Genomic DNA, 15,454 nt, shown 5'->3' on the forward strand with positions numbered 1-15,454 from the left:
ATCGGCCGCAACGGGACACCAGAGCATGTTCCTCGACTGATCCATCGGATCGAGCGGATCGGGCGGATTGATCCTGGGGGCCGTTTCGACGTGGTAGGGAAGGCGTGAATTAAGGATGAAGGCTGGCGGGATTATAAAGATGCCAGAAACAAGCCGAGGCCATTTGTCAAAGCTCGTAAATTCGAATCGACCGTCCGCGGACGTAATTTCGAAAGCGCGATCGATGTTTCATCTTGCCGGTGGAAAAACCGCGCCGGGGAAACAGCCGTGAATCCTCTGGATAGATCGCCGGGATAAACCGTTCCGGGATGTATTTAAATTCCTGAAGAACGTGTTTCTCGAGGGGAGGCGAGAATTTTCGTCGAGCGAAATACAATTCGAATATAATTGAGTGTCACGTTTCCGCGTTTGCCTTTTTCCGCGAACAAGAAGAAGAAGAAGAAGAAGCAGCAGCAGCAGAAGGAGCACAACGGTTGTGTTTCGGATCTTTAAATTCCCTGCATTTCCCGGATATTCTTGCTTGGGTTCGAGGGAACCCCCCTCCTCCATCTCCTCCTCCAGGCCGCTATGGTGTTTACTGGAACTCGAATGGCGGCCCGTGCGAGAGGCGGTGCGCCCGTATGCATCCGCTGCGACGTCTATACACACCGAGCCGATATAAGTTCCGGCAGGAAAGTGCAACAGTATGCAATGTGTCCTGGCGTATCGAACCCATCTCGAGACGACAACGCGTCGAGAGAAAACGCCGCCGGAATGTAAACGCCGGTTTTATGCGCGCGACTATGAACCGAAACAGCCTATGAGTATAAAACCGGCGGAACGATCAGAATCCCGATGCTGTTGCAGGGATGCTGCTGGCGCAGTTACTTCGAGGGACAACTATTAAAGCAAGATCTTTAGGCATTTAACGCGGCTCGTGCTGCGGAGATTTATTCGAGATATTTTTCGTGCTTTGAGTCGATACGTTAAAATTCACGGAATAGTTACTTCCTTGTGCTTATTTGGGAGCTTCGTCGAGCAAATAATCGCACAAGTTTGTGATAAAATGAATTCTGATGTCTTTACGCGTACTCTAATTTCTGAGGGAGATCAATTTCCTAGGACAAACGAAATAGACGCAGCTGGCCCGAGAGGCTCCCTCAACCGCAAGGAACACTAATTGTCAACATCGCCGAAAGCTTCTGCAATCGGTTCCAGGGCCCACAGCACTGAAAACCACGTGTAACGAAGTTCAGACAATGCCTGCTGCTTCCTCGAGCTCTCTGTGCGCCGAGTATTTTGTTGGCAGCCTGTCCGCATAAGATCGTAGTCGCAACAGCAGATTCGCATTTGAACAGAGGCTGCTCATTAAGCTCATTAGCAGGAGGGCTCGTCCCATCGGGCGACGTGACAACAGACAGGAGAGAGCCATAATCAAAGAAAACTGTCGCGTGTTTTCTGCAACATGCTCGTATCGCCTACCACCGATACCTACCCTCTCCCCTATTTCCTCTGTTACCACGTTCACGTATTACCTGGATGTAAACGCGGATTCTGCGGAGCGGTAACATTTGATTGGTTGTTGCGACGACACCGGGGACATTCTCAGGAACGCTCTCGAGCTTATCTTTTTCTCGAATGCAATGTTTGTCCGCTGTTATTCGAACCGAGGCGAACCGAGAAAAACAGTCGGTCTAAAGCAGACGCGGTTATTAAATTAGCGATCGCCAGACCGAGATTTTTATGCGTCGACGGCGTCTACGAATGTGGGACGAGAACAAAGTTTATCAACATTTTTCATTCGAGAAAAATATATAATGTATTTGATGTCCGTGTAATTTTACTTAATATTATACATATTCGTTTAATTTTACCGAAACAAGTTTTCCCTTCCTTTATGTTTGAACGTTGTTTAAATAAATAAATGGGCTAGGCTACACAGCGAACTCTATCCGACGGTAAATATTGACCGTTGCAAATACATGTACGGAGAGAAATTTAATATTTATAGGTGACTTTTGTGGCAGTAGAATATGCCAGTCCCTGGTTAGACAAGAAAGGCGTGCGCTTCCACGGTTAGGCCAGGGATAAACTGAAAAATAAAACAGCTTACGGAGTAGGTGAAGAACTAATCTCATTAGCAATTGTCCATGGTTGCCCATGGTGCAGCAATTCGGGAGATCCAACGCGAGGGAAAGACCAACCGAGAAGAAAGTTAATAACGGTTCGAGACTGCCATAATTTGGAGGGTTCCATAGGTGGCATCGATTTTCCACGCGGGGCATAATCAACACGCCTTCCAGACGCAATCAGCTACGAAAGCCCATATTCGACTTCCTGATCTGCTTCGCACGCACTTATGTTAGGACGAACTAATTAATCCGTCGCGTGATTGCAAGTAAATCGAATCCGGCCAACGTGCTGGATGCCGCGCGCGCGCGCGCTAGGAGGGGGTGCCAAAGGACACGAGAGGGTGGAGCGTATGTTAAAGGAACCGGTAGGGATGCTGGCAGTTCAGCACGCTCGTCGAGTTAAATATGCAAATCAAGTTGCACTTATGTCTCGGGCTTCAGAAGCTACGGGCAGAGCTTTTCACCGGGGGGGATGCAAACACGGGGTCTCCAACCACCGAACATCCCCTTTAACCTGTCGTCCCGGTGCTTCAAGAGAAACCGCTCCCCGACCTGGCGCGCGCGCTTCCTTATGTTTGTTCAGTCGAGTCTCATTCAAAAACTGATTTCTCCTTCGTTCCGCTCTCTTACCGCGCCGGCGACCGTCGTTCCGGTCAATTCGAATCAAAATCCGAACCTCTAATCGGATTCCCCTGCTGCGAAACTGTGCCAATTAATTTCGCATCCCTTACCATTCTTACATCTCCTCGAACCCGGCGTACCACGGTCGCGTGTACAAACAAATCACTGCCTTTAGGGTAGCTTTTCTCAAATCTTATTAATCTTGAAATATTATAGAATAATATAAAATATTTACTAAATTATTTTTATATTTTTATTTCTTATGAAACGGGATCAACCCTCACACATTTACGACGGTGTTCCAAATTAAGTGACATCGGAAGATTTACAAAAATATAAAATTCAGTGCAACGATAGTGGAACGAAAAGTCTAATATAATTATAGTAATATCGAGCAGCGTATTAAATTTCAAGATGCGGTCTACATATTACTATCGACTCGCGTATCGCCAGCAATATTGTCAGTTAATTAATACTATCCCCGTTCGCGGTCCACCATTACGAACGTCCGGAATTATTCATCCAGACTCGGCAGATTGTATTCCAAGCAACGGACCGTTATAATTTATTTGTATGATTAATTTCGTTACAATAGAGTGATGTCTGTCAATTACGCCGCGTTCCAAAACGCCGGGAAATTGCTTGTAATTACTGTTAAAGACAGGAAAGTGTAGGTAATTATCGTCGGCAAACAATGCATCGCGGGGAGGGTTGAATTCGACCGGGTTGCAAGAGTGCCTCGATGAAGAGGTCGAATCTCGAGCGCCGCGAAAAACAATAAATCCTTCGTACCGCACAAGAATAATAATTAATGGACCCTTATAAGTTGGGATAGGGGGTGGAAAGAGACCGAGCGACGACGGGGGCAAAACGGAAGGACCCTCCTTCAGAATATAATCGGTGGAAACGGTTGGACAGTGGCGTAACCATTGCACTGGTTGTAATCCAATTAAATCCGCTAATTAGGAACACCCACAATAACCAGCGTTAAACAACATTCCTCGATTTACCGTTGACGCGGTTGAAATATTTTGAAAGAAAGCTTCTCTGCTCTACATAAATTATAATCGCGATTGCAACATTGCAAGCAAAGAAATTAGAATTAGCACTTATAAGATTACAAATAAAGCCGACCTAATTTAAAACAGTCGGGTTTCTCGCGTGCTGGTTGTCTAGTCATTTTTGTACACCAATTTTTCGAATCTTCAAAATTAGCAAAGGGCAGGTGTATCGTAGTTCATTCCCCGTAATTATCATTTCTTAATCGAAGACGAATATCTTTACGCCACTGTGGATCGCCACTCATTTAGTAAAGTAGTCAGTTCTCCAGCGGCGAGCCACTTGTACCGTTGCCAGAAAAGTCAACTGCTAGGACAGGGACCTGCAAACAAAGAGAGTGAAAAGCGGAGGAACGAAGGGAGAATGAAGAAAAAAACGGTGGGACTTTCACCGAAGGAAACAGTCGAAGTTTGGCGAGGAGCAATTATTGGCCGTGCTAATTAGCATATACAAACGCGGGACGTAGCGCGGTCGATCGGTCACATTAATTAGTTCCGATTATTCGTAGTAAAATCGTCAAGCACTGATATTATATTCTATCGTACGAGCAATCGATTTTAGAATTTGTTGTATAAAATTGATTACGATACAAACATATAATTATACATTGTATTTATATGATTTAACACTATTCCTACCGACACTTCACGTATACCTATTCCTACCGCGGCCGGTCAAATGACCGGTCGTTCACAATTTATATTTTTCAATGTTGTATGCAGACCAATAGCCAGTTTACCAGTATAAGAATATATTTTCTTTTGTTCAAGAGTACATAATCTACATTTTATTCTTTTTCGTCGCATTTTTTATATATGCGTTTCTCAAATGTACATTTTCCGCATACGTACTTTTTACATTTTAGACAGATTTTTTTCGTCTTATTATCTTTACAATACCTTATCTGGCATGTTTTCCGTTCACTGGAACCTGTATTTGTACTTGCGATGGGTATTGTTTGATTTTCTTTGCCGAGCTCTTGTTGGTATTCGATGGGAAGTTCTTCTGCCAATTGGAATAGAAATTCCTGTCTTGTAATTTCTCCTCCCGTAGTTTCTTTATATAACACCCATACATTTATCCCGGCTAAATCCAAGATATTAAAAAATACTTGCAAAGGCCATCTCCGAGATTTAGATTTCACCGAATAATTTCTGGCCATTTGATCGGTCACATCTACGCCAAATTTGGTGCTATTGTACAATTGAATTGTCTCCGGTGTTCGGGTGTCATTTTCTTCAACTTGTACGGAGTTGTGCATTGAATTGAGAATTAGAACTTTCTTTCATGGTTTGGCTTTGTAAATTTTCAACATACAATTATTTGAGCGATAGAGTTTGGTTGAGAAAAGTGCCATGTCGTCGTTTTTCAGTTTTGCCAGTACTGGTAGCTCTTTTCTATTTGCTCTAATTGTCCCAACAATCATAGTTTTTTTTGCTAAAAGTTTTGTTGCCATAGGTAGGCTTGTAAAAAAGTTGTCTGTGGTTATATTTCTTCCACATACGGTTCTGCTAATTTCATAGTGACAAACTCTCCAAGAGGAACTGATGGTTCTCTACTTTCATTTTTTCCCAAATATGAAAAACCGTTTATTATATATTTGCTACGTACATCGTACAAAATTGCACTTATAACACGTAATACAATATAAAATATTACAAAATAATAATAAAAGACTGCCAAGTATGCTCTTTGTGACTTTCACGTTTCGATGCACTCTGTTCGTGTCGCAAGACTATACTGATTTGAATTCGTGGGAAGACCTCTATACATTTTCTTCAGTTATAAGTTTATTTATTTTGCGTCATAGTAGATAAGATGGCGTAAGAACATTCGAGGATCTGGACCGTGTTGGATATCAATCAAGCAAATAAACAACGCTAACCCTATAGTCGAGCGAGAACTGTAAACACTTGGAAGTGCAGTAAACCATTTTCTGGAAGGTACTTCTCGGATAAAATCGTGCCACAACTACATTACCTTTTGTTTGTAACGACTTTATAGATTTGGCATTGAATCTTAGAGAGAAACTATTATAAAAATGTATTAATCATACTACCGGTCAAATGACCGGTCGTGGTAGGTAAGACAGACTACAAATATTTCTCAGAAAATAAACAATAAAAAAATAAGCGAATATTGAAAAATGTATCATACATATATATGAGGAAAAGTCGTAAAGTTTAAAGGCGATTCACTTACGTTGAATGTAGGAAATTCCAATTGAAAATTTGAAAACGGTCATTTGACCGGTCCCGGTAGGAATAGTGTTAATAATTAAAATCTGCATTGATCCCTCTATTTTCAGAAGATATCATCTAATAGTAATACAAGCTATTTCTAAGTATTTTATAGTATGTTGAACATCATTTTTGTTTTTAAGACATAAAGTATAAGTTACATTTCATTGCAGGGAATTTAGTGAGATTAAATCGTCACTGTATGCAGTGACGTAAACATATGTTAATATTCAGATGGGATTGCATGTTAATTTATCCACACCTCGTAAACCATTGCGAATATATCTATCTGCACATGATCGAAACAGGTAAGCCCGCTGAGTTTGTAGGAAATTACATGTCAAATGTCATTCCGTCGATGAGTCTATAAGTTCCAACCCCATGGAAGCTCACAACATGAGCCGCAATTTACCCGTCAACGCCCTTTTGGCCGCACCACGGGAACAAAAGATTCACTTAAGCGCGTGCCGTCATCAGGGTCGGCGCGAATCGAGAAGAAAATTGGTCAAAATTCTCTGCATAACAATGACTTAAGCCGATAATTAAACTATCCTGAGCTATAAATGCTCGTTTTTAATTACAAGAGCCAATTTTGTAATGATAAAAAAAAAAGAGTCGATCATTAATATTATTTGCTAAAAGATCACACAAGAAACTGCTCCAGAAACATCTTTAACTTTTCCAAAATTATATGAATTCAGAATTTTTCTACGAACGTTTTTTTACTATTGAATAATATTTTTTTTCTCGTTCGTTGAACATGTCGCAGCATTGCAACGTCGTTTATCTTGTACCACCCCATCGCGCTTCGTTCCGAACGACACGTTCGAATGCGCGCAGGCTGCGGTAACCAGGTCTTCGACTAATTAAATTTCCTTCGCGAAAACGATATAGGACCGGTCGGGAATTCCGTCCTCGCTCCCCGAACATCATCACCTTTGCAACCCCCGTAATTGCGGTTCCGTACCCGTCGCGGATCATCCGAACTCGAATGGAATTATGATCTAAAAATTATCCCCGTAGTCTGTCTTCATCGTGACGGGAATTCATCCTAGGAATTCCCTTCTGTTCCTGTCTCCGAGACGCGGAGGTGAAATATGCTTTTTCAGAATGTTAATTCGAAGTTCCATTCTGATGAAATACTGTCCCCGAATTACAACAGATCGGCCTCCAATTGTAGACTCTCTTATTTCACAGTAATTGGGAGCACAAAAAAGCTTTCGTAGAAAAATTAACAATCCGTATTTGGAGATCTTTAAACCGATAAATTAGTCACCGAATGTAAATATAATTATTTAAAAATATCTAGCCAATCCTCTATTATTCCAGCGTTTCTAATATCGGAAAGTAAAATTGGTTTTCCCTTGCCAATTTGGTAGGAATCAATATTGATAATAATAAGAATGTCATGAATTGAATAAAATATTAAGTAGAGAATAGCTGCACTCATATAAATTGCACAACTTGAGGCCATTTTCCTGTTCTATTCTTATTTATGCTAAACTGAGTCTACTGACTGAGTCTAGTCTGAATTAACTTATCTAAAAAGAGTGAAATAAAAGTTTAAAATAGAAAAACATGAAGATTAAAATGAGAGTGTATAAAGGTTCCAACATTCCTCCTTTTGTTCAAGGTTCTATTACATCACCTTCTAGTCTTAGCATTCCTTAGAATTAAATGATCTTTTATCTTTGAGTATTATCATAATCCCTATAATGATGCGGTGCAGGTGTGTTCTGTTTAACAAGGAATAGAAGAAACATGCTTTGTAGATGACAATTATTTTTATTTCATTCAATCAATTGCTTGCTCATAGTTGTTGCATTTATAATCTCATTTTAAATTCATTATCATTAACTTACCTCATTGTTATTTTCTTTGTATCAACGTAGCCAACACTTTAGATTCTCTATTTGCTGTTACTTACATCATTTACCAACCTGAGAATTGTTTAAGTAAATATGATCTGTAATATAGTAGTAAATCTTGATAAAGTTAATGAAAAATTAATTCACCATTACCCATAGAATTTTTTTCTAAAATATCTGAAAAATTAAATCACCTGTTTAAGTAAATATGCAATAAACATTCTAAAAAGAATTCAAGCACATCTTAGCTCTCATAACACACGTTACAGGCTTTTTCCAATTGTTTTTTTTATTAATAATCCTACTTATAAAAAGATGAAATCACCAAAAGATTCTGAAAAATACGAACTTCTTGCGAAAGCCTGAAACGAATTATTATAGAAATAATTTAACAAACCAACATACGATACTCACTGAACATCAAATATTACAGTCAAATTCTGAAAAATCATTAGATTATTTTCAGGTGCAGCAAGCGCATGCGTCAGTCGGATCAGCTGTTTTTGTTATAACGTTAGAGCGCACAATGCGTGTTCCGAGGAAAATGTGCTCTCCCGTGGTCGATCGTAATTATTCCTTAGAGAACTTGTCCTCGCATTATGATAAAGGAAGCTGCTGACAAGTTCGTTAACGAATTAACCTCGTCAACGCCAACGGTTCAATTACACGTCAGTTTTTGAGCAGCAGTGACTGGTGGCGACAGTGATGGCAGAATCGGTATGGAGATGGAGGTAGTTACAGTGATAAAAGCGGTAGCGATGGCGGCAACCACAATGATATGGTGATGGAGCAATGACATTGTCCCACGTTTAATAAAAGTGTCTGTCTGCTGACAGCAGCATTTTCCACGTGAATTGTAATGTGAGACCCGTGAAAAAATGAAGATTCACGTAACTTGCGTGTACTGGACATTGCTCTTTATATCGGTCGCTTCCAGGCAAGTACTTTTAGTTACTATTCTATTAACACTAAACGAACTACCGCCAGTCAAATCACCGGTTTTCAATTCTCTATTCTAGAACTATTCGAACTACAACGATACTTTCGTGGAAAATGATTAACCGAATTTCCTTATTCACGCATATAATACGTTAACAGTTGCACGCTTTAAATAAATGCAATGTTATAACATTTATGAGATGAGACAAATCATTCACTTTTAGTACTTGATGCATTTAGTGTTAACTGCTCACACGTACAAGAGCTACTTAAGGCTACTATGTGCTTTATTTTTATGGTATTGGTACATTGCTAAACCAGTTTGTCTCGCTAAAACCTAAATAGGAAAAGTATGCTGTGACCATTAAACTTGTATTCTCTTCCACTAACTCAGTAGCAGCATTAAAACTTATCAGTATTTTTCATGGTCTATAACATTTTATAACACAAGCATGATAATGAAAAAATGTTTCTCATTCCAATTAAAACATGGTTTCTAGTTGTGCAGTGTACACAATTGTCTTCACGTTCAAATACATTTCTGTCACAAACTGGGAACCAACTCTTTAACCCCTTACATTGCATCATTTTTATAAACATTTTACAAACTGTGTTCTGGGCTAATTTCTATATGAAATTCTTTATTGTTTGAATTCATCAATGGATATTATGACAAAAGTGTTTGTATCTCCAACATAATATGAATATTTTAATAAATATTAATGATTATTATAAGTTAAAATTGTGTATATATATCTTATGTAGTTTAACCAATAAAACATTTATTAAATTCTTCTAACAGTGCCCTCCTCTTCGTCATAGTAGCTTCAGAAAATGCAGAAACCAATTACTTTTCATCTGTAAAAAAAAATGAATCATCTGAAATTTATGATAATGATACATTGGACAACATAGAAAATGATACTTTGGAGTCGTCAACTATTCCTGTTGTTAAACTGAAGAACCCTAGAAAATTGGAGTCTAACTACAAAGAGTATTATCAAGTAAGTATTCAAAACAGAGAGATGCTTTTTAATTGTATTAAGATGATGTTTGTAATGCATAATTGCTTTTAGGAAAACTATCCTGAAACACCTCTCAGCATAGAAACTATTACAAACAGTGAAACAAAAAGAAAAGAGAATCCTTACAAAGATGTAGACATTGTGGCTGAGAGTCTTCCCCAACAACCCAATCTATCGCATGGGTAAGTTTCCATTATATACCAACACTGGTATGAAAATCTCATTACCTCGAATTACATAATATCTCCATTGACATTTACATTCACCTGTGATTTGTAAAAGTTAAATAACTGTAATATGTATTGATCTATATAGATAGTAGGATAAAAAAAAAACAGTATGAACATTAAAAATTATATTTCTCCTTCCTACAGAATTTCTGGAACTGAACAAGCTACAGTGTTGACGCTGGTGGATACAGCGGCAGCAGAGTTAAAAAGTTTAGTAGAACCAAAGTTTACAACAGAGTTTTCCAGAGGAAGAATATTTGGTAAAAATGCATCTTTATTAACAAAACCTGCCAAAATTGGACAAGAAACAAAAAAGGAAGAGATAGAAATATCAACAACACAGATTCCACCGACTGTTATAGAAGATAATGAAAGGTTGAACAAATCAAACATTCTTGAAGAAGAATTGTTGTCGAATGATGAAGAAATGTCTGAAGGGGTAGTTGTAGTAAGAGCTGAACAAGTACCTATTGTTATTGATGAGACAGAGATACTTGAAAGCGAAGGTAAAATACTTCCTGATGAGATTCCAAAAGTAGATGATAAAATAGTTACAACAGCTCCCGAGCTTAGCGATTCCGATGCTAAAGCTCGGTTAATGGGACATACGAGAGACGAAGCACCTACCATTGTTATTGGTGAAGACATTGTGCCTGTGGCATCTCCTGATCCACATGAGGATATTCCTTCTTTCAACGAATGGACGCAAAAGAGATTGGAAGAGGCTGAAAAGAAAAAGAGTAAGTGTACATATTTATGTGAAACTTAAAATTGGATAAATTAAATCTAATATAAATTTTACTTCTCAGCTCATTCGAACGCATCGGTTCAAAATTCCGGAACGCCGGCGCAAAGGGTGGGTGGAATGAAGGTTCGTTCCAAGAACTACGCTTCTCCCGATTGCGGAGCCAAAGTTGTGGCAACCAATCCAGAAGCCAGAAGTGCCAGAAGCGTCCTTGCGTCTACCAGGGACGAATACATGTTAAACACTTGCACATCTCGCATATGGTTCGTAGTAGAACTTTGCGAGGCAATTCAGGCGAAAAAAATCGAGTTGGCAAATTTTGAGCTGTTTAGCTCTACTCCTAAGGATTTCTCGGTATACATCAGTGATCGTTTCCCCACGAGAGACTGGAGCTTAGTTGGTCAGTTCACTGCGAAGGATGTGAAAGACATTCAAAGTTTTATCTTGAGGCCGCACCTTTTTGGAAAATTCATCAAAATGGAACTCCATACATACCATGGGTCTGAACACTTTTGTCCGGTCTCTTTATTTCGGGCTTATGGCACCAGTGAGTTCGAAGTCTTGGAGACGGAAACGGAAATTTTAAGAGAAACCAGCACGGATGTAGACGATGAAGAGGATAGCGACGAAGAGGAACCCCTAGATATCGACGTCGGTGAACCTCCAAGAAATTTATTTGGTAGCGCCAGAGATGCTGTTTTAAGTATAGTGAAAAAGGCGGCTCAAGTGCTGGGGAAGTCCAGGGAATTCACCGACAAGAATATTACCGCCATTGAACAAAGTATAAACGACGATGGCATCTTGGGAGGGTCATTAGCAAGTTGTACTACGCCGAAGTACACAATTCTCTGTGACAATTGCTCGGCCCAGACGTTCGCCAAGGTCTTCCAGATAGTTAGTTGTAGGGATAGCCAACTGAATCAGTTACTAAAGAACAGTTTTGTGAATAGGACATTAAAACAAAGTGGATTCTGCAGAAACTATCAAGTGGACGTTGAAGCCTTCAGGAGAAGTCTGAGTCTGGAAGCCGAGAAAATTACAGATACAGTATTAGGACAAAGTCGGAAGAAAGATTTGTTGACATCTATCTTTAAACTTGAGTATATCGCAGCGCTTTGCAACATGTTAGCTATAAAAGAGGGTAAAATGGTAGTGAACACAAGCTTCATAGCTAACGTAGCAACACAGTTTAATTATTCCAAAGATGTTAGCAAAGAAAATATGTCTCGTAAAGGTAATGAGAACTACAATGAGTCAACCAAGTCCCTTGAAAGTTCTTCAACAGTGCCTACTTCTAATGCAAGCACTTCTAAGTCAGCGTCTTCTCGTGATCAACAGAAAACTAGTCAGGATTTACCAAATGAGGAACCTGAGAAATTTATTGAGACTCCTTCAAGTGCAGAACACATCGCCTCGCAAATGAAGCCAATGCTGGAGAAAGAGGAAGTAAAAAACGAATCCTCGGTTCCTATTTTGGAATCTGGCAGAGACAGTATGGAAGAAATACCTCCGGCTGAGATGTTGTCAAGTGAATCATCCCCGAACACTGGACAACATACAACCGTAAAAGTTCCTGAAGAATCCTTTGCTATTCCTGGTACTGTGATTGAAAACTCTCCTCAAGCCACCGGCCCTATACCAGTGGCTGTCATTGACAACAATGAAGCATCGCATGACGATACAACGACTGATGCAGAACCTGCAGAAACACGAGGCGCACCAAATAGTATAGAGAAAGTGGAACGACCCGAGCAAGAGGGAAAGCAACCAGAGGTTCTAGAACAAGAAATGAAATTATCGTCTCAGGATTCATTGACGTTGGATACGTTATTATCTGATTTAAAGGACTTAGAAGGGGAGGCGGTGCAGATGCAGAGCGGCTCTGCTGCGAGTGCATCTGCAACGCAGTCAACAATGAATATCATGCCGCAGAAAGAATCTGTTTTCCTTCGGTTGTCTAATAGAATTAAGGTAAGTCCTAAAACTGCAGAAAATACCCTGTCAAAGAAGAAGATTAATTTTAATAGTTCTTGTAAAATGTTTTTTGCAAATTGTAATTTTGTTTTTAGGCATTAGAGAGGAACATGTCTCTAAGTGGGCAGTATTTGGAAGAGTTAAGTCGACGCTACAAGAAGCAGGTTGAAGAGATGCAAAGGTCTCTGGAACGAACGGTGTCGGTGATGAACGAAGAAAGCAGGAAAAGAGACGAACGTGAAATGATGAGAGCCATGGAAATTACCATATTGAGAGAAGAAATAGCCGCTCTATCAAATTCAGTGAAGAACCTTTTATACGATCGAAACAGTTGGCGAGGAACATTTGCAATAATAGGTCAATACGTCGTTATACTGTGTTCACAAATTTTTGTGATATTTCTGATCCTATTATACTGTCGGTCGAGTAAAAAGATACCGGGTAAAGAGAAACAGGAGTTGAAGAAGGACACGCTACGGCGGAAGAGTGCAGAGAATTTTGGTTCTCACGTGAAGAAAACGAAAAAGCGAAGACCAAGCGAGATAGCCTCTCATATCACAGGAACGTATCGCGAATTGATGATAGACGAGAAATCCCACGAATCGAAAAAGGAAAGGAAAAGGAAACGGAAAAAAGAAGCCGCGACCAGCGGTAATAAAACAGTTCTGAAAAGCGAGACAAGGCCAAATTCAATTGTAGAATACCCGCCAAATTCTTTTCTATATGAAGAGTCGGCCTTTGAAACGTCTCAGCAGAATGATGGTGAAACCTGCAAAAGGCCTAAACAAGTTTTAGAGAATACAGACGATTGGTTTAACAATCATGAAATGAAATCCGGTGTTCAGGTGATCGTGCCAAGTAGATACAACTTTGAAACAGAATCTGTAAAAAGTTTGGAGTTCACTACCCCCTACATAAAAGATTTGAACGAGTCGAATTCGTTGCCAGTAAAGACGTTGTCGGAGAGCGTTAGTTCCGGCGAGAAAACTGATAAAACGTCGACGGACACTTTGAACTTAAACAATAGCGGTGTGATCTTAAAAGGTACGAAGTTGAGCGCCACATCTTTTTTCATGAAAACTGCTTTGAGCACGCGAAAAAAAAGGAAGACGAATTCGAGCACAGTGAATGGGGATCGGAGTCGTAATTCGAGCGACTCAACTGAGAAATCTGTGGGCACGAGTCCTACACCTTCGATATCTTTGCTCGAGAATTTGTACTGCGACTGTGATACAACTGCTAATGGTCTGTCTGTGGACCAAAGCGACGAGTCTAGGAGCAGTAGCATGGTGTCAATGTCGAAACAAAAGGACAGAAAGAGTACTGGTTTTAGGAAGATGGTGAGAAAATTATTTTGATTAAGATAGATTTGTCAACGGCGCTTGCCCAAGCTAAATCGAGACTCTCGAGAGACCACGCTGGTTCCATATTACGCGTAGTGTACGCTCGAACCTGAATGCTTCGCTAATATGATGTTAAATAGAGTTGTAGAGTATACGAAGCTACAGAGTTACGCTATATTGATATCATGCTTGTACGACGTTTCTGGATGTAAATGTTACTGTTAGGAAAGTTGTTCGTGTATACATAGAACCGTTTGAAAAAGTCTGATCACTTTTAACGTTATGGTACGCCAGTAGAATTATTTCGAGTAATTTGATTTATACATGTAATATATGTATAGATCGAATTAATTATATATATATAATGTGTATTGCAGTGGATTCTCCTACGGTTTTCTTTTGTACATACTTTCAGAATCATCGTTGATCCTGTTTATCACAAATAGAGCAATCGATTGGGAAAGAGAAACGTAAAGAACAATCAGCCGTTTGTACAAAATATGAAGGGGTGAATTCAAAGAGGTGGAATTTGTGATAGTTTGAGCGCATCTTCGACTAGTATCTCAGTGTATGACCTAATATACGTGCAATGTTCTTTTAATTAACCCCTGTTTTAAAAGAGACGACTGATTTACGTATTATTACATACTGTACATAAATACGTTTGCATTATATATTTATTATGGTAATAGCCTAATACGATTTAAAAAATACATTAAACATCTCGTACTTAATACAGCACTGCTTTTTATAAAATTTGTTACGTTTTTCAACCCCCGAACAGCCAATGGCCCTAAGGCGAAAGTTGTTACATTTGAAGTTTGGGTTTCATGAAAGGTGTGTCGCACACGACTGTTGTCTCGAACCACAGTTGTACAAAGTATTTACATACTGGTTATTCATTTATTTACAAGAGTTTATACAACGAGTGTTTTTTCCTGTGTACGAGTACACGCGCGTGTATGTGTGGTGTGTATGTGTGTTTTCGTGCTGCTTGTTGCGGTAACTTAGTTAACAAAATACTGTTTCTGGATTGCAGTCAATAGAATGAAAAAAATTAAATTAAGTATAGTTGTACGATAAAACTTTCCTAGCGCCCTATATAAATACAAGCGATTTTTAATACAGTGAACGTTTCAATTAATACATCTATATCCAGTTGTTAATCGATTTAATTTCCAAGAGCATTCAACTCCAACTTATTCTCTTATTTTGCGTATTTTTCAACGCGATCTTGTTAATTTCTAACGCTACCAGAACTTTTTCAAGCAACTCGTAAGGGGTGGAATACTTTTAGAG

General features: G+C 39.4%; 1 protein-coding gene across 3 annotated transcripts; it reads left to right on the forward strand.

Moving 5' to 3' along the window:
• The first annotated feature begins 8,413 nt into the window (after positions 1-8,413).
• LOC144471674 (SUN domain-containing ossification factor) lies at positions 8,414-15,288 on the forward strand. 3 transcript variants are annotated; one of them, XM_078183975.1, is made up of 7 exons: positions 8,414-8,836; positions 9,641-9,842; positions 9,915-10,045; positions 10,238-10,833; positions 10,903-12,809; positions 12,908-14,152; positions 14,571-15,288. In XM_078183975.1, the coding sequence occupies exons 1-7, from the start codon at positions 8,778-8,780 to the stop codon at positions 14,580-14,582; spliced, it is 4,152 nt and encodes a 1,383-aa protein (XP_078040101.1). In that variant the 5' UTR covers positions 8,414-8,777; the 3' UTR covers positions 14,583-15,288. The 3 variants fall into 3 exon arrangements, 2 of the variants coding, with proteins under 2 accessions (XP_078040101.1, XP_078040088.1); XR_013494323.1 differs by having other exon boundaries at positions 8,415-8,836; positions 12,908-14,440; XM_078183962.1 differs by having other exon boundaries at positions 8,415-8,836; positions 12,908-15,288.
• Positions 15,289-15,454: the final 166 nt, after the last annotated feature.

Source organism: Augochlora pura, chromosome 1, assembly GCF_028453695.1.
Source record: "Augochlora pura isolate Apur16 chromosome 1, APUR_v2.2.1, whole genome shotgun sequence".
NCBI lineage: Eukaryota > Metazoa > Arthropoda > Insecta > Hymenoptera > Halictidae > Augochlora > Augochlora pura.